The sequence below is a fragment of the Drosophila navojoa genome, chromosome 4 (genome assembly GCF_054131105.1).
Source record: "Drosophila navojoa isolate 15081-1374.11 chromosome 4, UAZ_NAV_1.0, whole genome shotgun sequence".
Lineage (NCBI taxonomy): Eukaryota > Metazoa > Arthropoda > Insecta > Diptera > Drosophilidae > Drosophila > Drosophila navojoa.
This window is the reverse complement of record NC_142892.1, coordinates 994564-1019606: the sequence shown is the minus strand read 5'-3', so window position 1 is coordinate 1019606 and position 25043 is coordinate 994564. Positions and strand designations below refer to the sequence as shown.

General features: G+C 45.6%; 4 protein-coding genes and 1 long non-coding RNA gene across 5 annotated transcripts in view; 1 reads left to right on the top strand and 4 right to left on the bottom strand.

The window, feature by feature from the left end:
* The window catches only part of p130CAS (Serine_rich_CAS and FAT-like_CAS_C domain-containing protein p130CAS), a 40041-nt gene extending 28057 nt beyond the window's left edge, over nucleotides 1–11984 (bottom strand). The window contains exon 1 of the mRNA XM_018100936.3: nucleotides 11637–11984. Within this exon, the coding sequence (XP_017956425.2) occupies nucleotides 11637–11969 (333 nt within the window). The 5' untranslated portion in view covers nucleotides 11970–11984. The remainder of the gene's footprint in view (nucleotides 1–11636) is intronic.
* A 426-nt stretch (nucleotides 11985–12410) lies between these two features.
* Nucleotides 12411–15062, top strand: Dic61B (Dynein intermediate chain at 61B). Its single transcript, XM_030385885.2, has 5 exons — nucleotides 12411–12653; nucleotides 12711–12935; nucleotides 12992–14430; nucleotides 14506–14718; nucleotides 14785–15062. The coding sequence occupies exons 1-5, from the start codon at nucleotides 12486–12488 to the stop codon at nucleotides 14996–14998; spliced, it is 2259 nt and encodes a 752-aa protein (XP_030241745.1). The 5' UTR covers nucleotides 12411–12485; the 3' UTR covers nucleotides 14999–15062.
* A 1762-nt stretch (nucleotides 15063–16824) lies between these two features.
* LOC108650354 (DC-STAMP domain-containing protein 2) lies at nucleotides 16825–19775 on the bottom strand. The gene is made up of 11 exons (XM_030385893.2): nucleotides 19556–19775; nucleotides 19183–19496; nucleotides 18820–19130; nucleotides 18501–18761; nucleotides 18084–18445; nucleotides 17860–18028; nucleotides 17495–17803; nucleotides 17315–17426; nucleotides 17187–17255; nucleotides 16983–17120; nucleotides 16825–16922 (listed from the first exon to the last, which is right to left on the bottom strand). Exons 1-11 carry the CDS (start codon nucleotides 19682–19684, stop codon nucleotides 16856–16858), a joined length of 2241 nt encoding a protein of 746 aa, XP_030241753.1. The 5' UTR covers nucleotides 19685–19775; the 3' UTR covers nucleotides 16825–16855.
* Nucleotides 19776–19953: 178 nt separating this feature from the next.
* On the bottom strand, nucleotides 19954–23034 carry LOC108658379 (DC-STAMP domain-containing protein 2). The gene is made up of 10 exons (XM_030385886.2): nucleotides 22789–23034; nucleotides 22424–22734; nucleotides 22100–22360; nucleotides 21794–22007; nucleotides 21427–21580; nucleotides 20892–21369; nucleotides 20522–20627; nucleotides 20374–20448; nucleotides 20167–20304; nucleotides 19954–20106 (listed from the first exon to the last, which is right to left on the bottom strand). The coding sequence occupies exons 1-10, from the start codon at nucleotides 22992–22994 to the stop codon at nucleotides 20007–20009; spliced, it is 2043 nt and encodes a 680-aa protein (XP_030241746.2). The 5' UTR covers nucleotides 22995–23034; the 3' UTR covers nucleotides 19954–20006.
* Nucleotides 23035–23494: 460 nt separating this feature from the next.
* LOC149091303 (uncharacterized) overlaps nucleotides 23495–25043 on the bottom strand; it is a 194739-nt gene continuing 193190 nt past the window's right edge. The window contains exon 2 of the long non-coding RNA XR_016196766.1: nucleotides 23495–24671. This is a non-coding gene — a long non-coding RNA (uncharacterized LOC149091303). The remainder of the gene's footprint in view (nucleotides 24672–25043) is intronic.

Here is a 25043-nt window from a genome sequence, read left to right as displayed (position 1 = left end):
TAAGTAGACATATTGTATATCTAAGATGTATCGGAATCTTCTTGGTATGGACTGCCTTCAGAGAAAACTAAACTTTCTATGAAATCCTATTTACAACATCCTCTCAACAGACATTTTCTTGAAGCCCCCTTACTTTTCGCTAACTCATGCCCCTTCTCTAACTTCCATTTACTCTATTCAATTATTCAACTGCTTCCATGGCCCATCATTAACTTCCACTGCCACTCCCACTCCAACTCTAATCCCTATCCATTAGTCCTTTAAGATTTTACCCTCTGCCCAGCTTCGGCTCCAACTGAATGGCTTAATTGCCCAGCCCTCCCCAGCAGACAATTTAGTTATATTATTAATGGTTGTTTGTGGCCAGACGAAACGTCAGAGAGCAGAAACGACTTCATCATTGCCAACTGGGGAACTGGATACATTGAAGAGCTGAAAGTCTGGGGCACTTGAAATAAAGTCAAAGATTTGCGGGCAAAGTCTGTCGGCGAATTTCACACATTGTGCAAGGCCTAAAAATATCCACACAAACATATGTAGAACAGAGCCAGCCAGGCAGGCAGCATAGATGGGAGAGTAAATATTGTGAGGCCTGAGCAAATGGCTGGCAGCTGCGGCGCCTTTGACAATTTGCCGCCTCGCCTCGGCTCGCGTTCTAATCTTTGTCGCTGCGGCAGCGACTGCGGCTGTGGCTCCTAATCCGGAGCTGTTTGGCAGTTTCCTGACGCGATCTGCGGCCAGTTGCCACCCAGCGATAATAACAAACAATTCGTTTGTTTTCCACAAAAACAGAAATGAAGCAAAAGCCGGAGTCGGACTGGCTGCATTTTGCTCGTGTTTGCATAATTCATGAGATCGGCTGCAGTTGCAGTTGCACCCACATGTGGCATGGGCATGGAGCAGGCGGCAACTCCTTCAGCGTAGATCATGCATGGCACAGCCATTCATTACAAGCACATTGCAAATTGAGATACAAAACTTCGCAGCCGAAAACAAATGCCACGATATAAACAAAAGATATAGCAGCAGCTGAAGCTGAGACTGCGACTCTGTGCGGGGGAGTTTGCCTCGATAGCGCTGCCAGCGAAGCATCCCAACTCCAGCTGGAAATAAGAATTGAATTTCAATTTGCTGACATGGCAGATTTTTGTTTTGTTTTTGTGCTGCGAAAGGCTGGGCTGCCTGCCTGCCTCGTATATCAATGAAGCAAAATGGAAGTGCCCGAGCCCATTGAAGCGAAGGCAGACGAGGAGAAGAACTTCAGCAACATCTAAAGTTTCGTTAAGTGCAGAATATATGAGGAGTAGAGCTAACAAGGACAGCCTGAAACTGTTTGCGAACTATAGCCCAAAGTCAGTTTAGTTAAGTTCTAGGTGTGAGAGAGTATTAATTGTATTGTATATATAAAATATATACAAAGAGAGTTAAGGCCTAAGATGTCTGGTATTATGTGGAAAAGAAAGAACTCAGCATTAAGTCAGATGTAGAAACTTTGTTTATCTATATCTTCTACTGAGTCATGGCCCTAAAATCCGATCATAAAGTGAGTTACATAAACTTCGAAAGTTTCCCTGCGTTGCTTCAAGAACATAGCATGAAATAGGAAATAAACTTTATGATCTCACAAAGAACAATCACTCAAGTTGCCGCCCAACCCATATCTACTTTACTTCCGACTCGACGAGCGACTCGAAAGTGTAAGCTCCTCTTGCCCAATAAATCGTTTTTGAAAGCCTTTCTGAAATATCTGCTCTCGTACACAAGTAAATCAATCCGTAACTCCATCTGTAGATACACCTCTTACCCAATAGATCACCTTTATAGCCTTCAGAGATTTATTGTTTGCTGACTCATGAGTCACACTATCCGTTAGGCATTCAAAAACTCCATCGACGCTCGAGCACTTTAAAAGAGTTTCAAACGTTGTCAGGGATGACATGAAAGTTTTTACTTTTTCATTGTTTTATGACTGCAATCGACACTCTAAACTCAACTCTACACATATATAAATGAGGCGCAATGGCCAAGAATGCGATCTGCAGCCAAGAGTGTCTGTTATTTCTGTTAGCAAAAACAAAAAACAAAAAAAAACAACAAAAACCGAAATGAGCTAGAAGAGGTCCGCCAAGAATCACAAACTATGAAAATTCCAAGAAAATGCACTCGACTTGGTGGCAGCGCGGCGAGTATCCCTAAATGACTACAGGAATGCACAGTAAACACTCCACTCAATGACCCGGCCATAAAAGTTGTTTGCTGTTAGAAGAAAAGAGACGAGACGAGACGAGATGAGAGGAGTGAAGAGGAGTCGCGTCGCATCGTCTTTTCGAATTGGGTTAAACAATTTCTTCACAGCGGAAAGTACAAAGTGTTGAAATCAGCATACGGTTGCAATATGTGCTCTCCGGGACACTCGGACAGTCGGACAGTCGGACATTCATTCAACATGCACTTTACACATTCATTCATCGGCCGAGTTGTGGTCAGAGTGAGTCTGGGCTGGGGACGTTTTTGATCTGGCCTGGTTCGGTCTGGTCTATCTGTCTGTCTGTCCGTCTGGCTTGTCCCGTTTCATCAATGAAACTTTATGACTTACCAGAATCAAGTCACAGCCAGGGCCGAGTCACTGGCCTGGCGCACAACACAACAAAAGATTCGGTTACAAATCGAGCAACGACTTTGACTCTGCGGTAATTGCAGTCAGCGCCGAGACGAGCGAAGAGCGCGTCGGCGCTGCAGGAGGCAATGCCTCGCAGCTCTCGTACAGCGGATACTTTGCCGAGAATAAACATTCTTGAGCTACTGTTACGCGGCAGCCAAAAGTCGACGGAGACAACTTCATCAGATGCGCACATGATGCCTGCACAAGTCGGGTCGGGTATCGAGTGTCGCGAGTGGCCCAAAATGCTCGCTTGCTATCGAAAGTTGTTTTTCGTGTCCGCAAGATACAAGATACAATTGTAGCAAGTTGGCTTGCTGCCGCCTGGCTGCCTGCTTGCGTCACAATTGCTGGCATTCTTGAGAAAGTGTTGCAAGCACTTCAAGTGACAACCACGAACAATGCAACAACAGCAACAGCAGATACAACACCTACAGATACAGCTAAAGATACAGCTAAAGATACAGATTCAGATACAGATGCAGCGCTTGCAATTACTGCCAACAACTCACTTCCCTTGGTTAACTTTATTTACTTTTCGATATTATACTTCTTCTTCAGCTTCAGCTTCTTCCTCTTCTCCGTTTATCAATTGTGCGTGTCCGACACTTTTGCCGCGTAATTGCAATCAATGCGCTTTGTTTGTGCCCGCGTTGCAAGTTGACAGACGAGAGTCGAGATGCAAAGCATTCGCCTTGGCTGCTGCTGCATGACTCAGATGGGGCCATGTGGACCCCAGCGTGGAGCATTCAGGATGCTGTCTAAATGCCTGGGAACCAGCGCCAATTGAAAATGAGTCGCTCAACAGATTGTTTTCCTTGTAGATGAGGCATTCCGATAATGATAGAACATTCATAAAATCGAACAGGCCTGATGTGCTGCGGTTGAAGCATTCCATATATACCTGGATAACTATTATGGAGTTTTTACAACTCTAAGCAGTTTATAATACAAGCAAGTTCTAGTAGCACCTATATGATATTGCTGTTGTCTTTACCAATCACAACAAACCATATTACTCCAATAATCTTACTCTGCAGAAAATGTAATGAAGAAAATGTCAACATTCGGGCAACTTGATAGGTAATCCATAATACCCATGGCCAGCATGTGACATAGTCAAGAGCCTAGTTTGTTGCTGATCGACAAGACTTGGCCAATTGATAAAACAAGTCCCAAAACAGTCAACCCTCTCACATATATCAAGATTTTTCAGCAGGTGAACTTCAGGCTGAAGAGGCATGGAGCGCAGAGTCATATAGTCATAGACTTTCCGGCTGTTAATACTTATCAACAGCGTATGCTTCATAGCTTTAGAGTTAACTGTTATTTGACTTTTATGCATGACACATTTCCTGTGCCAATCACAAAACGCCTCAAGAGCACGAACAACTTCTCGCACTTGCCGCCCTTTGCAAGAGAGCCAAGTTTCTGCACTCTTTCGCTATCTAGATCAACGACCCAAGTCAATGATTTAAATTGATAATTTGAGGCGCAAATTAAGTCAGCCGAGTTCCGCGCGAGCAATTGGCATAAATCGATTACAATTGATGTAAGCAAAGTTTCGCCATTGACGTCAAGCCTGCGAATTTCATGGGGCGGAAGTTCTCGTGACGCTGAGTAAGCCAGGCAGGGCGTTAATGAATATTATCACACCTTGCATCTTATCACACGCTATCAGCTATTGCAGACACAACGGTGCCGATTGATTGCGTCAAAAAAAGGCGCTGAAATCAAGGCTGTCGATAGCGCAACACCGATGATGCAGTCGAGCCATCAACTAAATAAATCAATCAGCCATGGGCAGCCACATTTTCATTTTCATTTTCATCTGTCTGGCGTTGCCTTTATGATTGATTTGTTTATATTTTTAGCGCAAAAACTAGTAAACAAGTCTAATATCTGAGCATCAGATAAGGCCAATCATCTGCATCTATAAATATATGGTCTATATATATGGTCTATTTATATAGATTGCACAACGCACAAATTCCACGAAAAAGTTAAAGTTATCTTCGCAATATACGGTCATATATAGATATACATACATGCTCGCTCATATCTTATCAAAGTCGACGATTGTAAATAAAGCCCACTCTATCTATACGATTCGCATTATATAAAATATTCGCGCAGAAATGCGAAATAAATAAACAGAGAGGTTAATGCGAGAGCTCCGATAAGATTAGATATATAACTCAAAGTAAATGTGCATATATACAGTTATATGGAATTTTACGTTTAGAGCGGAAAATCCATCTCGTCTGTGGCCCACTCTCAGCTCATAAATTTCCAGCAAAGAATTCCACAAAATACAAATAAATTCATAAACTGTCAAGTTGGCAAAAAAACACAAATCAAGCAAGAACTTTGAGCGAGACAGACTACACAATACTCGTTCAGAGACTATGGGCATAGGTGTAATATGAGTCTCTAATGGGAGTCTGAGAATGTTTCTGCCTAATGCAAATCCAAGATACTTTGCTTTCATTCGGATAACTAAAAAAGAGACCAAAACCAAACCAATATACCCCTTTCATAACAGGCAAGAGTATGCAATGTATTTTGCAGCACCCTTGAGCAAATATCTATATACATATATATCGCAAAGTTAAGAAACAAACACAAATACTTGATAAGCGAAATTTTCAACTGGTTTCGTAAATATTTCCCTGGAATTCATATTAAAGATAAGCTTGCCAAATAAAATATTTTCATAAACATCCAAGGCTGAATAAAGATATATTCATATGCTTTTATAGAGAGGGTTTCAAGAGCTGAATCTATACTCAACTCGATCCTAAGACGGCTGAGCTGAACAAGATTTCAGCATATATTTGAACAATATATGATAATATATAATATTGATATATTGTTATCAAAGTGGATATGTTCTTATTCATTATATGTGCGTCTGCAGTCCTACTTGCTTAAGATCAAATGTTGTCACAGACTGAATCAAATGGTAATGGCGAAAGATAAATATTATTACTGTGATATCATTTGATTATGAGCCAAACGAGGTTACTCAGACAAATGATATGCAGTGCATAATATCACAAATGATAATACACCAAGCTATTCGAGTTTATATGGCTCATAAATATGGGATTATTGGATAAACGCATGCTAGACAGGCATCACAAAAAGCTGAACAAAAAAAAAATACGTTTGCCTTTGCTGCCATCAACTCAATAGATATTTAAGCCAACAACAATAAACAAATCTCGTCCAGCTCGCGGCTGCAATAATCAAATAAAAATTTAAGCTAATTGGCCAATAAAAACTTTTACACGATTATCGATGGCAGACCAGAAAACCCCAGCCCGACCAACATCATGTCAATTTGCATCATTTTATACCCAACGAAGGTGGAACTTCGGGGTATATTGATCGTGAAAACGTATTGCCTCAATATAGTCATCTCCATCTAATCGTCTTTCCATGTTGAGGTTCCCATTTGTATTGAAATATCAACTCTGTGCTGGATCCAGGGTATCTCCTAGTCAGACTATCTCCTCTCGCCCAGGGCGCATTTACTTGTTTGTGGCTGTCTTTACCAATTTGTCTAAGAGACCAAATCACTGGATGGCTGTTGAAATTGTTGGCAATAAATCAACGAAATACGGCGCCCGCCCGCGCCCATTGCGTAAATCAAAAATTTATGTTTAGATTTTTGGAAAATCAGAAAAAAAAGCAACAAACTGAAAAAAATATATGTATAAATGAAAAGTTTATGGATGGAAATCTTTTGATTGCGTACAAATTTGATGCCCCTGCCATGATTTATAAGGTCAGCGCGAGCATCGGAAATAAACGCAAGCTACAAATTCGATGAGACACAGCCCAAAAAGAAACGGGGACCCGGGGCCAAGACGTGGGCGCCCCTAGCCAAAAGATATCAAAAATAAAAAATAAAGATCTCGATTCGAATCATTAGCGCAGCCAGCTGGCATATTTTCCGATTTATGGGTCAGAGTTTTGGCTAAATGCGGCGCCTCATCTGCATGATACTGTTAAGTGTTATGCGAGAGAGGTGGCAGCCCTGCAAGCAGATTAAAATGACGCACAAGGAAGCTTAACATTAATGTATTGCAGTTATAAGTATATAAATGGGACAACTCTGCATACTCTAAATAATAATGCCTAATGATATTCATTGAAGGTGACAACCCTGCTTGGTAATCGAAGCGGAGCTGTGGATGTGAGAGCCATGAATCTACCATCTCTGTGACGACAACTCTAGATAATCTACATATATACCCTAATGATATTCATAAAAGGTGACAACTCTGGTCGCCGATCAAAGCTCAGTGGCGTCGGCTGCCATAAATCTGGTTCTCTTTCTGTTTGTCGCATCTTCTATAATTTAACAGCAATTTATTAAATGCCCCCATCGAGCTTAATCTGCACTGGAAAATCTCGGGGCAACTGCATAAATTAATTAACCGAAAAAGAGAAAAAAAAAAACGAAAGAAAAACGTTGCAGGAATGCGTGAGATATTTTTGTGGAGCAACCATGCCGCCTGCTGCTGCATGCCCCAACAATTTGCCAGGCGGCGAAATATCTTGCAGATGCATCTCTATATATACATGGTATATAGCGGTGCTGGATCTCTGGCTGTTGCTTCTGCATCCAGCATCCAGCATCTGCAGCGATTGACAGCGCTGATTAGCGCATTCAGCGGCAGATCTCCAGCTAAATTTATGGCAGCTGTCCTAGATGGTCGTCGTCGGCTGGAAAACTGGGAAAAGCATTTCCCAAACTGCAATTGAAATTATTATGTAATCAAATGGTGTTTTCGGTCAACAAACAGAGAGAAGGAAACTTGAGGCAAGAATTCTTGAATGTGCCACACGTAATCAACATCAAAATTTGGGCACAAGAATTTCACATGACGTGAGGAAAATTTGTTTTTCCTCTAGTGAATGCCGCCAGGTAAAGAAATTAAGGAATTAACAACACGTACAAATAAATTCTTCAGTTCATGCTGTGCATTTCCACTTGCTTTCGCCGTTTGTATTCTCTAAAATGCATTTTCACTCGTCTTTTATGTTTCTTTTCTTTTCTTCTTGTCTTTCTCTCTGTGTTTTCATTGGACTTTATGCAAATTTTCACAGCAAGCGCTCATAATTTTCAGTGCGACAGCAAAAAATGTTGGCGCCAGCCAGCTATGCAGGCAGCCAGAGAGCTTCGGCGTCTTCCATTAGCGCCACACACTGAGGATAAGCAGGGAGGGAGAGTGGAGTGGAGGCGTGGTCAACAGGCAAATATGCTTACATGCATTTCAATTTATGACCCCGAAATGTTTGCCATGCACAATATTTCAGTCTGAAGTGGATTTTGAATTATTTGCCATGGACTTCCACTTCAAGCTCAATGACCGTTCATACACAGACACACGCACACATATGCACAAAATTGCATTTGACGCAGTTTTTGTTGACTTTACAGAAATATTTTGGCATTGGGCCACTCATAAATCAAAGTCTGTATAAATAGCTAAATACTTGATCAGACAAGTCAATAAAGATTGCAGTCCATCATAATAGTTCGATTGGTATTTATAGATAAGCAAAAAAAGTCATTTCCTATCTTCGAATTGGCGCCAAAGCAATAGCAGTATGAGCGTAATATAAGATCAACAATCAACAACAATAACACCAACACAGTCACAATGAAGTCTCTTCTACATGCATACTTATACGCATATGCAGCCTGGGTACATTTCATTTGCATTCCCTCTCCCTCCCTCCAACTCACTTCTTTGTATGGCGTGCATATTGAAATTGCCGCCATACTCACAACAAAGTGTGTAGTATAAGATCAGTAACTCCATATGTATGCTCCCACATTCAATATGCATAATGAGTATAACTGCTTAATATATATTTAAGTTAAATCACCATTTAAATGTCTTTTACATATCAATGCGTGTGCTTTCATATGTACATACTCTGAGAAGAGCTTCTATTTTACTCACTTGCGCTCTCTCCCGCTCTCTTCTTATACAACTCACTTGCGCTCTCTCCCGCTCTTTTCTTATACAAACTGAATACGCGCCAATTCGCTGGTAGTGAAATAAGCTTGGTAGCAATAATTGAACAGCACGTCCTCGGCTGATAGTTAATTTAAAAGGGGAAGACGAGTGTTGAAGTGATTTATGACACACTCACACACTGCACTATGAAAGTATTAAACGTACTGCAGTTAAATGAACTTGACTAGGAAACTATTTAAGAAGCATGCGCACAGAACACAACCGATCGACAGGACAGACGCGCACTGACTGACTAAATTGCCTCATTAGGCGCGCACCTACGCTAAGCCGGCATTCTCACTAATACAATGAAAATTCAGAGCACAACTATTACAATTCCTTTGTGCTCACCATTCGCACAGCTCACTCACGATTTCGGCTGCATGAGAGCACAGGTAACGGGATCAAAAGCATTGCGACCAATAGTATAGAGGCAATGAACTCGTGAGTGAATTTTGCCAGCAGCGCTGCCATTGTTTGTGTTTCTAGGCGCTCGCCTGCACTAAGCCGGCATTCTCACTAATACAATGACAATTCAGAGCACAGCAATTATAATTCCTGTGCGCTCTTCATTCGCACTGCTCACTCAGTGCAACGGACAATTAAGTTCATTCAGTCTGCAGTGCTGTAATAGGATGAAAACAACAATGCAAATGGCGTTGAATAAGCTCTCAAAGGGTATAAGAGCAACGCTTTTAAATGTATAACATAGGTTTTAACATATAGCAGATGAATATGATATGCTCAGATGCTCTTCATAAGACACTCAATCAACTCTTGTAAACTAAAGTCACGTATGTTCATAAATCCACTTAGAAACTAACTTTATGAATTCTCTGAAGAGAAGAAGAGTTCATGAATTCAATTGTTTTTTGCCAGTTTCAGTTACAGCTCGAAGAAGGTTGATTAACCCCTTGAGACGATGCCAAAGCAAAACAAACACGAGTCCAAGATGCAAGGCAACCACAAGTGGGGCCAAACCCGAAGCAAGAGAGGCCAGAGGAGAGCAAACCCTGGCTAAGGGCAAGCCCACAGATACTGAGAGCTATAAACAGAGAGAGAGAGAGAGAGAATTTGAGCTCTCAGATAAATTCAGCAAAAGGGATGCCAAATCGCTGAATGGGAGCTCAGCACAGCCGGGCGAAACAACCCCAAAAGTGAAGTTCAATTGCGGGCAAGTGCAAGGCTGACAGCGGGCAGGACACACGCCAGCGGGCAAGGACAACGGCCGCCCACCCACACGATTTGGCATTGAGCAGAACATAAAAAAAAAAAAACGCCGTAATCGAAAGCCCAAACAAAAAGGATGCAAACGATGTCAGGGATAAAATTGAAAGCAAACATAAACAAGTCGCAGCCACCACCCAGGAAACGCGTTCAAAGTTTTCCAGGGAGCAAAACTGTTTTCTTTACTTGCCACGAGGAAGTAAAACGAAAACTTTGCATAACTTTGGCCCAGCCAGCAAAAGTGGGCAAATGCAAATGTGGAAGCCAACAATGTCTTAAGATGCTGGACCACCCAAACAGCCAAGGCACACACACGCACACTGATGTGTATGTGTATGTGTGTATGTGTATAGCTGTAGCTATATAGCACCCACCCTAATCATAAATTCGCTTTGAATGGCGTCAACAAATTCATTTCGCATCACAGCGCATCTGATGAATGACGTGACTTTGACAGCAGCATCAGATACAGCAGCAGCAGCAGCAGCAGTAGCAGCAGCAGCAGCAGCGGCGGTGGCGCAGTAAAAACCGCAGCACTTATTTCTAACTGTCGAACAGCCATGGCCAGCCAGCATCCAAGCCCGGCCAACTCCATCGAGCATCAGGCACTCAGCATTGGCAGCTGCGTAGCCTCGGTTGATTTTCTGCTGTCGTCATCAGCCGGCCGCCCGCTCTAAGCCCCCTTTCAATGTTTACATAACATGGCTATGACGACGCTTGCCAGCATCGCCAGCATCGTCGGCCTCTCCAGCGCAGGCTCACACGCATGCCCCATTCAGCGAGGGCCTGGGACAGGACAGACACGACGACGACGACGACGACGACGGCATCGACTGCCGGTGCCGGCAAAAAAGGAAGGCAACAAAAAAACAACAGAGATTCACAAATTTACGTTACGCACCCTGGACTGTGGCTAGGTATCTATACACGGAACTACATGCACACACATGTACATATATATTTACACATATATGTACATACAGATATGTATGTATGTATATATCCTTGAGCTGGAGCTGGGCATTGTGTATGCCTCGCTTTTGTGTTCACTCTCGTCCACATTGCATTGAACATGAATGTGGAGAGAGTGGGGTGGCTCAATGGGCTTGCATGGAAATCGCAGAGGAAAACTATAGAGATACTCTAGATACTATATGACGCGATATCAGACAGAGCTATTACGTGTATTCTAATAGATAGATATATGGGAAACTATAGATATACATATGTATATAACTTTATGTACATTTTCGATAACAACTCAAAGCGGGAGTATCTTAACGGGAGTGCTCACCTAGCAGATACCCTGCATACTGCAGAAGAACTTCAGGCACGACTTACGGCGCTTTAGATGCTGTCTATAAACAGACGTAAAATGGAGGAAAAGAGAGAGGGATATATGATATTGTACGATAGACGAAGTATAAGCTGGTAGGAGAGACACAGAGATAAGATTAGAGGACAGCCTATATCAACTCAGTTCAGCACAGCTTTTGCCACCTGCCACGCCTCCATCAGCCTCCGTCAGCTGTTACAAAACCAATATACCCCGCATGGCCATTGCAAAGCGGATATATGTATGTAGCTGTAGCTCGGCTGTAAATAATTGCTGTTCATTTGCATTGAGCACACCTCGTGCTGTTCGACGTGGAAGTGCATCCGCGTGTGCGGCTGAACTTTCATTGCAACGAATGTCATATTTCACGTACCTGCGCACTCCTCGCTCGATGCAGATGGAGCGTGCCGCCCGAGATGAGGCCGGCGGTGGTTGCCTTTGCGTGCATTGCCACTGAATTTATGACGTACTGCGTCGGCTGTTGCTTGGCCAGAGCTCCACTCGCAGTGGAACTCGAGCTCGCTGCTGGAGTAGTGGCTGTGGCTGTTGGTGCTGCTGCCACAGGCTGTGGCATGGCCAGCGCTGTTGCCTGAGCCGCTGTTTTTGCAACATTCCTAATTGAGTTTTCTGGTAGTTGGTTTTCACTTTGGCAATCCATTGAAGGCAATGCCAATTCGAGTTGTTGTTGCTGTTGTGCAATGGACATGCTCGTAATTAGCTGCTATTTGGATTTAGCTTATGTCTAACACCACATCAATTAGATCGAAATATATGTATATACGCACATACATATATGTATGTATGTATGTATATGCCGTTGCTTCAACACAAACTTTACGTCAAAGTCAATTCCGCTTTAGCTCTGTTACGTGTTACGTGTGCTAGGAAATCCTTGCTGTCGCACGGCGCGCGAGCTCAACTGTTACTGAAGCGCCGAGTCCTTCGCCGGTGGTTGTTAGCCAGGGCGAAGTGTTAGCTTTATCTGGCTTTTATCTAATGCACAGCGCAGGGGAAGTTCGTACAGCCGAAATCAAATGCGGAGAACTCCACGAGATTCAATAAAAAAACTTTAGAAATGCGCACCGACTCACCGACTGCCAACTGAGTTCACTTTGAAGTCTCTCTATCGAGTCTCTCCAAACGAATATCAACTTTGAACTCGAACTTTGACTAGACTTCCAGCAGATTGAGAGACTTGAACAACTGGGCGAAATTGGGAGAAATGGACTCGAACCTAAAGAGCGCCAGCTATGTCGACCGCAAGACCTTCAAGCGGTCCGTGATGGTCGCCCACGATCCATCGTCAACGGCACTTGTGACGAAGAAGCGCGATCTGCACTACTATGCGGTGGAGGTCAATGCGAACATTGATTACCGCTCGCAGTTCAAGGTGACTTGGCGAGACACACCACTGCAGCTCACATAAATCCTAATCACTTGCCCCCAGGTGAAGGAGACCGTCGATGGCGAGGAGGTGGACTACACGCCCAATGCCCTGACCGAGTCGCAGTACACCGACAAGTTCATGAAGTTCAACCTGCACTTGATGCACAACATAGCCACGATGCAGATGTATCACACGCGGGGCAGCATGCTGCGCTCGAAGACCAGGTCGAGCATGCGGGGCGGTGTGGGTGGCAATAAGCAGTCGATGGATGAGCTCATCAGTGGCGTAAGATCTAGCTAAGAGCTAACTCGCCCCACCTACCCATAACTCTCTCGCCCTAGATTCTCCATGAGGCAATCATCTTTGATCCGGCGGGCGTTCACAAGGACGAGGAGCAGCCGGCGCACATTCCCGTGCCCTTCACAAAGTCCTTTGTGAAAGTGACGATACGCAAATCAGAGTTCATCGAGCTGCACTCGCAGATCAACTCGACTGTGGCCAAGGGCACAGAGCAGGGCAACGCTGTTGAGGCGGACAATCGCCTCTACGACTACCTCACCGTCGGCAAGGGCAAGGTGCGCCGTCGGTCCGACAACGATGCCCAGACAGAGGTAGTCCTGACCAACAGCCGGGCCGTGAATACGATCTACGTGAGTCACGCCACCGTGGGCTCGTACGTCTCCAACTTCGAGATGTACGACACGCTGCAGGGCGTGGTCAGCAAGCAGACCCAGATGACGCAAAATATGATCAGCCAGACCGGCCCGCCGGGCGGCGCGGAGCCCCGAACCACGATCGCCCTCGAGGAGGAGGTCCACGAGCGGAACAAGGCGCGCTCGGTGACCCAGCAGCTGTTCAAGCATCCGGTCTTCAAGAAGGCCATACTCTTCATCGGACGCACTCTCTCCAGCAACTTCTACACCTCGGGCATGCAGCGATTCCGCAACTTTCAGCAGCCGAATCGCAGCTCCACGGAGGTCCAGTACAAGTACTCGATGAAGGGCCTCTTCCGCCTGTTGCCCAGCCAGGTCAACGACGACCGCAAGGCGGTTAGCGATATTAGTTTCTGTTACGCCAACAGCGACATTGTGGCCGTTGGCTACGGCCTGTTCTCCTTCTCCTCCCAGCATGTGCCCTCCACCGGTGACGTGTTCGTGTGGAGCATCAAGAATCCGGGCGAGCCGGAGCGTGCCTACTACTACAAGACGCCCGTCACAGCCCTGTGCTTCTCGCCCTACCTGCCGTCGCTCATCGCCATCGGCATGTACGACGGCTGCGTGGAGGTGAGGGATGTGGCGGACGACACCAACATGCCCATTGCCGTCTCCCAGCGCAGCACCTCGCCGGGCTGCTCGCCCGTGGTCGCCATACGCTGGCTGAAGCAGGTCGGCGACGACGATGTGGGCGAGATCGATCCGTTTCTCAGCCTGTCGCAGGATGGCTCCGTGACACGCTTCCACCTGGGCAAGAGTCCCTATCTCCTGGGCTTCACCCAGATGACTCTGGAGCGCATCGAGGGTCATCCGGAGGGCATACACGTGCCCATCTCCCCGACCATGACCGTCGCCGCCAACAGGCACCCGCAAGGACTCTCCATTACCACGCACCCGGTGGACAACGACATCTACTACATCCTCACCGACGAGGGCTGCATACACAAGTGCTCCATCAACTACCAGCACCAATATCTGGAGGTGCTCAAGTGCCATGACGGCGCCGTCAACATCATGGAGTTCTCGCCCTGGTCGCCCAGACTCTTTCTCACCTGCGGCAACGACTGGTAGAGGCCACGCATCAGTGAATCACTCATCTAGCTCTACCTCACTCATTCTCCCACTCGATTTCCCTCCCTTAGGTACGTGCGCATCTGGGTGGATGGCATTACCCGACCGCTGATCGAGCTGCTCGACGACTTCCAGCCCATTCACTGGGCCAAGTGGAGTCCCATCAACTCGACAATTATTGTGTCTGTCAATCGGAATACGTGCAGCATTTGGGATCTGCGTCGCAACATACTCAAGCCCATGGGCAAGCACGACATGGACGCCTCCTACAACACAATAGCTCAGTATGAGACACTCAATACCCTGTAATCTACTCTCTACTCTCTCTCACTCTCTTCCTCTCTCTGCAGATTCTCCAATAGCGGCACGGTGTTGGTCGTTGGCAATGAGCGCGGCAACGTTTTGTTTGAGGCCCTCAACGACATGCCCTTCGCACCACATTTTCAGTACGATGAAATGGAGAAGGCCATTTACAGGGCCATTGGCAACGATCAGGAGCTGTTCATTGAGCTGAAGAGCATCGGCTTCTTCGGCTATCCCAATAAGAAGGCTGTAAGGACCTAACTGTGTTGTCCAAACAATGTCTAGCATTATAAATAAAATCTTGAATTTGAGGCTTATATCAAAAGGTTTATTAAATGGTATCAGTATAACTGCCTAGGGCCCATAACTCCAAGGATGTGCGGCTACTCATAAGAAGATGCTATAATGCATTATTAGATTACTTATCACGCATGCCCTACAAGCTTTTCAGGTATTTCCTTATCAAATCACCAAAACTCCTCCATTTTCCTTACCCTTTCTCCTTACGGTAAGCCCTCTCTCTCTCTCACTACTTCGCTCAACAAGTAAGACATCTCGGCCACAAAAGAGTTAAGGACTTGGCAAGTTCGAGCTGAAGGTATTCATTTCACGCGAACCGCAAACAAAGCACAAAACTCTTAAAGCCTTCGATCATACTCACAACCCTTAAATATTGTTTAATAACGGTTTGCAACTGGATCAGTTGATGCCTTGGATAGTCAGTCGGCTTGTTGAACAGTTCCGCAAGAGAAGAGCTCAGGTTACGGCCACCGAGCAGGTAACCCAAGAACACAATCGCATAAGCCCTAGGGCAAACACGATGACCCGCCGAGCGAGAGTTCTTCGAGCTCTTCGGGTGTGGTTAAATGTCAAGCGACGAATGCCAACGAATGCCGACGATGGTGGTCAGTGTGTGGTTTCTCCGGGTGTTAAATAACAAATAAACACTTGTGTACACATTAGCATGGGAGAGAGAACAGAGAATTTATTAAGAGAATTTATTAGAGAGCCCGAATGGGCGAGATGAATAGAATGTGGTATGGAGACGGATCAAACGCCGACCGCTGAGATAAAAAGCGTGTTACAGTTTTTATATGTGTTTGCCCAAAATAGAAATAAATGTCAAAATTTGTGGCTCATAAATAAGAGAGGGATTGCCATAGAGAACGGTGCTGAGAAAGGGGAGAGTGGGGGATGGACCACCATCGCTTATGGCTGTAAATTACACAGCACATTCCTCAAGCCGGACCCGGTCTGGGTCTCTGATTCGGTCGCATCGCTTTGAGGATGTCATCATCAGCAGATAGCCAATCCTTGTCCGACTTAATTGTTGTTGTGAGGCTTGTCGTGCTTGTCGCATTTAATGAACATTTAATTGTTGCCCACATGTGCGCCAAGCAATGCCCGCAATGTCCAGCCACTGAAAAGGGGGCGCGGCCCAGCCAGACCAGACCAGCCCAGACCAGCCCAGCCCAGACACAAATTGAAAACAAAGTGCTGTGGCCCACTGGACACTCGTCGGGGCCAAGCGAGCGCCTTGACAAGGCGACAAACGAGCTGACAGTAGCTATAGATGGCCATGACAAAGTCCCAGCCGGCGGCGAGCGGGCCTAAAGGCCGGCCGATGAGCCAGACGCAATGTCATTTTTGCTAAATAAAAGCTGCGATTCATCAGAATCGCTGAGATTCCCAGCTCCAAGTAAGGTCTGCAGCTGGATGGCTGAGCGCAGAGAAAAAAGAAAGATGCTTTGCCGCTTGCCAAAGAGAAATGCAGTGCGAGCTGTGCTAGAGATGGACGGGGGAAGCACGACAAGGCACGACGAGAGCTCACGAGCTGATCGTGGCTTGATAGAGAGAGAGAGGGAGAGTTTGAAAGTGTCGCACGGTCGCACTACTTGATATAGCCTAGATTCTGCCAGAGATATATAGGTATGTATATATAACAGTAAGAGGGGGAGTTTACTATTGAGCCAAGAGTCCTATTACTAGATGCCTAAGAGGAGAAACAGTTCCGATCGACTAATCTATTTTAAAATCTCTTTGTCAATCAAGACTCTTTGCCTCTAACTACGTGTATTGAAAATTCATTGTCAATTGAAAATTGTCTTTAATAATGCTTTAGTAAATGACATAATTAGGATCAGGCCGCGAAGCCTTATGCACGCTTTCAGCATCCGATGAGTCCCTGCAACAGATCATAGATCGTATACACACATACACATATACAATTCGACTTCATACTCACTCAACATCGCTTATATTCACGATGTGGTCAAAACGAATACGCAGAGAGCACACCAGACACTCGGAATCCAAGTCCAGGAAGCACAACTCACAAAAGATGCCCCTGCAGTTGGGCGTTTTGCACACGACGAAACCTCCGCTGCAAGCAGAGAAGATTTTATACTGTAAAGTGGCTTAAATGGAAGAAAGCTACGATCCTGCTCACTAGATCAGTCTTGACTTGCAGAGAAGACAGTACTTGCCCTCATAGGAGCCGAGGTAGCCCTTGGTGAGTCTAGCAGGAGAATATCAAGAGATTATATGATCTATAATATATATAAGCCACTCACGCACCTGTACAAGGTTCCGCTCATCTTGGCTATCAATTGCGTTAGACACTTGCAGTTATCCGGGACGTAAAAGTTAAGTAACTGCGCCCGCCACCTAACCTTACGCATAAAGACGACTGAGAGAGGGAAATAGGAGAGGAAATAAGAACGGATTGATCGACTGCAGATAGGTAAGAGTTTCTACCTCTGCCATAGCTCAGGCGTTCGTGCAGCAATACAGCACGACGTCGCCCATTGGCTGGGTAGAACATGGACATGATCTTGTGGCCCACGCGATGACTGATTGGCTCGCCGATGATCAGAAGCCAGGCCAGCAGGCACAGCATCATAATCTCCCAGTAGCGCAAAAACTTTGGTGGCCTGGGCATTGGCAAGCAATGTTGAATGTCCACAATGAGGTTCTTGCTCAAGGGCTCAAAGGCGTGCACAAAGTCACGCAAGAGGTCAGCGATGAATCCACCACTCCTAATCACAACTTTCGTATACTCGGGTGCTAAGGAAAGCAGAAGTCAAATAGCTGAGACAGGCATAAGATTCATGAGAGCTCACGCTCCAGCTCGGCTGTCTGGTGCAGGTGGTAGGTCAAATTAGCGAGCATCCAGGATAGGCCATAGTCGAATACGCAAATGGTGAAGAGCTGGAAGCTAATAATGAGCAGAAGCACTACGGAAACGTGGGCATGACGCGTCTCGCAGGGCAAGAGGCGCCACGAGTCCAGCTGCAAAGGGAAACTGAGGCCAGTATTCGATGGATACAAACTGTCAACCAATTACCCTGACAAAGGTCTTCCGCTCGGTGGGTCGTAGGGGCAGGAGATTTTCCGTCAAGCCGCTGGGCTTCTCCTTGTTGATGTCGAAAAAGTCCTTGGTCAAATAGTAGTTGCGATAGTGATTGCTGTCCAAGTAGTTGATGTGAAAGTAGATCGAGTGCAGCACCAGCAGCACGATCAGCATGCTCAGCATGGCCGCCAGCCAGAGGTAGACGAAGAGGAATATATGCCGATCGAAGTCTGCGTCGATGTTCTGTCCGATATCGCTGTCCGAGGCGCCGCTAGTCTCATCCGACTTGGGGCTATGGTCGAACGTAATGCTCACCTCGAACATGGCGCGGATCTTTCCGAACATGTCCATGGGCCCTGCGAACAGAGTGCAAATGCTAGAGAGCTCTCACTTCCCTGGACTCGGACTTACGGCTAAAGACCTGATCGACAATCCGTTGCTGCTCCTTCAGGCTCACGTCAAAGAAGCTGGGCACATCCTTCAGGTTCGAGCAGAACCACTCGATGTGCTTCTCGAGGGCACAGACGGACGGCTGCTCCTTGAACTTCGCCTTGCAGTCCTGCACGCTGATCATGCCAGCGCCCATGCACCGATCGTAGGGCGAGCCCATCTGGTTCTCAAAGAAGCTTTGCTGGTGCATCAGCCAATGATCGCAGCTCCGATAACCCGAGTCTGTTCGGAGTCAATGATGAAGCATTAGCGCCATACGGCTATAGAGGATCTCACTTACAGAGCTGCAAAATAAGTTCCTCAATGCTGCGCAGTGCACGGTCCAGGCGATCCATCAGATTTCGCACCTGGCTCAGGCAGGTGTAGACCGCCTGCTCGATCACGTAGACGGGGGAGCCCATGATCTCGTGCATGGGCGTCAGGGCGGCCCTCAACAGCGTTTGGCCACACGACAAACTATACGCCATTATCTCAATATTGCCCAAGATATTCGTCACAGGACCCAGAACAGCGAGCAGCAAGGCCAGAGAAATGAATAGCTCGCGCCCCGTATAGCCAAAAATGGAGACCAAACATAAAACGCCAATCGATCTGTAAAGAAATAGTGAATGGAGTACAGCTAGCAAGGTCTAGTTTTACGCACTGGGTCGCACGGTTATAGATGATTATCAGGAACAGCAGGCCGAGCAGCACAATGCAAAACCACTTGAGGTTCAGCTCATCGCGCTCCTTGCGATAGTGGAACAGATACCAGAGCAAGATCAGGATGATGCCCGATATATAGCCAATTATTGCATAGATCATTAAATTTCTTTGCGGGGGTGAACGGTATTTGGGACCTGGTTCACGATTGCCTTTGGAATCCATCTTTGTTGAATATGTGGCCGTTTGGTTCCTTTCAAAGGACCTATAAAGCGAATATATATTGCCATATCTAAGCGCAAAGCCTGAATGGGACTAGAGGTAATTGAAATTCATTGCCGACGAATAATCATGGGGAGTTCAAAGTTTATTACTCTCTTTGCGTAGTCGTGCCCTTGCTTATCGCTTGAGAGCTCCTGCTCTGTTTTCCTGCTGGATCCAGCTTCTATACGTACATCCTCCGATGATGACTGGTACGATGAATCCAAGCTATATTGTGACATTTTTATTGAGCTGGCTAGACTTTAGAGTTGAGGCTGTAGAAGTGATATGGATTTCAGTTTATTTTCTTTCTGAATATGAAGTCTAGCGCAAAGTAAACAACATTTCGGAAAGAGCTCAGAGAGACAAGAATGGAAGAGTCTGTTAATGGACTAAGCCTTATTTTATTAATAATCGTAAGATTATATCAACAAAGATTACAATACAAGAACTATTATGCAGATCGACTTTAAATAGCTTATTAACTAGGAATGAAATGCTGCCCTGGCATCAATATAAAACGCTATGAGTGTAGTGCCCTTTCCTCCAACTTCGCCCTCTTCTTCATGGCTTCTTATTGTCCTTTTGCCTGCGGTACTTGGCACAGTATATCCTCTTTCGCATTTCGCCATAGGATTCCGTGTTGGCATCATCGGAGGAGTCTCTGAAAAAACGATTATTGTTACAACTGAGGGATATCAGCGATGTCTACAGCTAGGCTTACTGAAGCTCGGAGATGTCGCTGTGATCGCCATAGTCGATGGGTCGCCTGCAGAGGCAGCACTTGTGCTTGGACTCGCTGTAGCAGCGCTGGCAGTAGAGGCCCCGGCAGTTGGGCGTGTCGCAGTGCACGCGGTTCGAGCTGTAAAGGGCAGTAGGTAGTCCTGGTTGAGACTGACTTGAATTGAGGCTATCGAGGTACTACACTAACGAGCTCAACAGCTGGGCGCACAGTATGCACGACTCCTGGCGGGGACCACCCGAGAGGCAGAGGCAGCAGCAACACCTGAAGAACAAGATATAGAGAGAGTGAGTAAGAGAGAGTAAGAGAGAGTGAGAGAGAGAGAGAGAGTACGAACCAGCATAATTTGTTTCTTATCCAACTCCAGCAACAGCTGTAGCAGTCCGAGTTTTGATACATAAACGTGGCTCTTATCTTGCGACGCATCTTCTTGAGGAAGCTGACTAGGAGCATTGAGAATAGATCAGATGGTAATGGATATACGTATATGAGAGACTGAAATTGAACTGGAGTAGAACTAGAAATCTACTAACTGACTAAAGAATAGTTCGTTTAATGAACAGAAAGAACTGAGATATATGTGAGACTTCAATTTTGATCTCAGTAATCTCAATCTTCTAATAAGTGAACTAGTTCATGACTCTTCTATTCAGCTAACTAAACCAGATAAACCCAACCCCCAATTCGTATATAACTATAGAGCAGACCTCTCTCCGCAATGATCTTGTTGTGCAGGTAGACCGCTCGGACATGGGCTCGCTCCGGATAGTAGTGCTGCATGATCGCATGGCGCAGGCGCAGCAGATATGGCTCCGCGAAGACAATGAACCAGGCGAGCAGGCAGAGCAACAAGATGGCTATATAGTATCTGAAGTCCGGCTCCACGGGTTCGGGCAGGCAGCTCTTCGAGTTGACGCGCGGCAGCTGGGACATCGGCCGGAAGGCATTGGCCACGCCCCGCATCACATCGCCCACGAAGCCGCCGCCCTCGACCTGCACGTCCAGAAAGGGCGGTATCTCGATGTCGTCCTGCTCCTCGCCGTAGTACGTGATCATGTCCAGCAGCCAGAAGACGCCGTAGTCCGCCAGGCAAATGATGCCCAGCTGCAGGCACGTGTTGAGCATCAGGGTCGCATTCTCGGCCAGCCGCACAGACTCCAAGGCAGTCAGCCGAATGCTGCCCAGCTGCAGCGATGCTCGAGGTTAGAGTTATGGGTGGATCAATGTCTGCAGAGCTCTCACCTTGCGGTACTTTAAGTGCTCCAGGCCCTGCAGTGGCATGACTGTCGGTGCGCCCCTCTCCCGGCACTTGGCATCGATGGCATAGAGCGAGCGGGTCAGAAATCTGTTTTGATAGCTCAGACTGTGCATGTAGCGCAGATAGAAGTAGATCGATCTGTGTGAGAGGGAGAGAGGAGAGAGAGAATGGCAAAGAGAAAAGAGGTTAATGACAAGACTAATCAACTAATGAAGTCCCAGTCAAATCTAGTTTCTAGTTTCAATAAGTCTGTATCTGCCTAAAGAGGAAACTCTAAAAGTTTTCTCTCTGCATTGCCCATCAGTCAGTCCCTTCCCCGAGTCAGTCCGTCCATTAAGCATGGCTGCCTACTTTATAAATATGCTAAGCACCATGATCCAGCAGAGAAAATCCAGCCAGCTGTCGAAGACCATAAAAGGACGCATGCGCACTTTAATGTCCTCAATGATCTCGTCGCCCACATCCGAGAGATTCCTGGATGCATTCGTCTGGAAGTGGAATTGGTGCTCGAAGCTGATGCTCACGTCGAACATTTCTTCCAGCTGTGCGACGAATTCGTAGTAGCCTGATGAGGGAGAGAGAGATGGGGAAAGAATAGATAAAATAGACATAAATAGACAGATCGAAAGAGAGAAAGAGAGAGAGAGATAGACTCACGCTCTAGTATGGTGTCCACGATCTCCCAGCTGCCATCCCAGACGCCTGCGCAAAACACATCCACCAGCTTGGCAGGATAGCAAAGGGCCAGAAAGATTTTCGTGGCGTAGCAGAGGGCCTTCAGGAAGCCGAGGCGAGCGCGGCACTTGAGCATCGCCCGCTTGGCCGCCGTCTGGCAACGCGTCCAGGGCGTGCCCAGCTCCGAGTTGCACAGCTCCAGGATGGCCTTGAGCCAGTCAGCGCAGGCCTTGAAGGTATCAACTGCAAATGAGGCAGGAACACTTGGAGAGTGGGAGAGACAGAGACAGGTAGAGCCAGACTAACCGATAACCATGAGATAACTTTGAATGCGCACCAGCAGATCCAGCAGCTGGCGCATCACGCGACGCAGCTCGTCCAGCAGCTGCTCGATGGCCATTTGGACGGCTCGCACCGGCTCCTTAAACATGTCGATCATGTGGCCCAGTGCCTGGCGCAGCAGCTCCTGGCCGCAGGCCAAGCTGCGCAGCAGCGCCATCAGGTTGGCCACGATGTTGGCAATGGGTCCGCGGGCGGCCAAGAAGAAGGCCAAGGCGATGAGCAGAGCGCGGCCTCGACTGCTGCCCAGCGAAGGCAATGCGAGGGTCAGTATGCAGCTGCGAGGGCAGGCGAGGATTAGAGGCGATCCACTGGCAGATGCACTTGCTCACCGCACAGAGCGACTGAAGATCATCGTGGTGCCCAGCAGTCCCAGGCAGACGTAGATCAGCGAGCGCTGCGTCACATCTCGTGGCTTGAGCCCCGGATGCCACTCGTACCAGAGCAGGATGAGGCCGATGCCCGTCAGGTAGCCGCAGATGGTGAGGGGAATTATCCAAACTTCGGATATCTGAGGCTTCAGCTTAAAATCGTTCATAATTTCTGAGTAATCAATACAAATGACACTTGAAGAAAAGAATATCATTCAATCAGATTCTTCTTATGGGAAACTATTATTTGTTGTTTATGATGATGATAAATTTAAAACATTTGCGGCTCATTCAAATTGTGTGCAAACGCGCGCCAATCTGCCATGCCACTTAAAAGCACGCTGCTACATCACTGTTTTTCATACAGTTGTCCCGCTTTATGCCAGTATAACACATCGACTGTCCGCTTGGTTTAGTTAACAAATAACCTGGTGGCTCTGTCAACAGCTAATTGCTACAGCACTGTTCAGACTAGCGCGAAATCTTTAATGCCCAAGACCATGTCCATGCACAAAACGGCTGTCTCTCTCTATGCAAGAGCGAAATGTATAACACTTCAGCTAACTGCTTGGTTCGCTACGTTTCAAGCAGTTCAGTGCATGGCAGCACAGACAGCAGCTGATTGCTATGCCACTGCTCAGCCGTTGAAATTAAAAGACTTTTCGCATTTTCTCGTTTTCTTTTCTTCTCTGTTGCTTCACTTGCTCTTTTAGTTTTTATTCTCAATCAAACCGCTTACACGCAACTCTTTTTTACATTTCTCAAACCTCAATTTTCATTAACAAACTGTATTTTCTTTTCTGGTGTTTTCTCTTTGTTTTTTTTTTTTGTTTTTTTTTTTTTTTTTTTTGCTTTGGGAATATTGCGTAGTTAGTTTTTATGTTGTGGGACATTTTGAAGGGGGAATTTGATTTGGGGTAATTTTCATTTTTGTCAAACAGCGCTCGATTGCCTGCTGAATGTAACGAACTTTTACATTTTGAACTTAGTTTTAGTTTCTCTGTTTATTTTACGTGCTGAAAAATACAACATTGCAGTCGAATTTTAGACAGTTTATATATATATATATGTATGTATATACCTCGTCGATCTTAGGAATTGTATGTGTGTCTGTGTAGGTATTTTATGCTCATAATAATTTATAGTTTTCTTTTCTGCTTAAAATCTACATATGTAAATATATATATATATATATATATTTATATATGTATATATTTGTGTGTGTTTGTATTTGTGTGTGTTATTGGTGTTAGAAATTACCTTAGGGCCAGGTTTATGGAAGGTTTTAACTTTATAATGCATGTATATATATATATATGTATATATATAATATGTATATAGGTATACAAATATGTAGGTCTGTACATATAGATTGCAAATTAGTCTGGTGTATTTGATACTTAATTCTTTTGCAAAAAGGTAATTGAATTACGTTTACGTTAAGAGTTTGTTTTTACGTTTATGTATATATATTTTTATATTTATATTTATATAATATTTATATATATATAACTCAGTCTAGCACCCCTAGAGATTGAACTTGGATAAAACGGATCGATTCGCTCACGAATTTATCAATATACAATGTGGAATATTCCAATATATGTAGAACCATATACACACATATGTATGTATATATGTACGCATATATGCAGATAGAGCTGTGTATAAACTCGTTTAATATTGGCTATATATACATACATATATGTATATCTATATATAAATATATACGCATAAATATGTCTGCATATTAACTATCGATTAATGTTTTGCACTAAAAAATTTGCCATAACTAAGTAACACGCACACATGCATACTCCCTCTCCCGATCGTTGGCTATCTCTCTCTCTCATTCTCCCTACTAACCCTTTCTTGAACACAAACAAAATTCCTTGTTAGGCTTTCCCATTAGATTCCAATATGGATTCCATTTGATATTGAATTGTATTTGAGTAAATCAAACATTTCTCTCCTTATCTCTCTCTCTCTCACACACACACACCCAAAACCAAGTTCTTTGTAGTGTTTACAAACACGATTCTAATTGGGATTCCAACTTAAGGATCATTCTTTCGCCGCCTATTGGAGTCTAATTAGGATTTGGATTCTAATTTAACGACGGGCACTCACATCTCTCTCTCTCTCTCTCTCTCTCTCTCTCTCTCTCTCTCTCACACACACTCTCTTGCTCTCTCACGCATACAACGTTGAACACA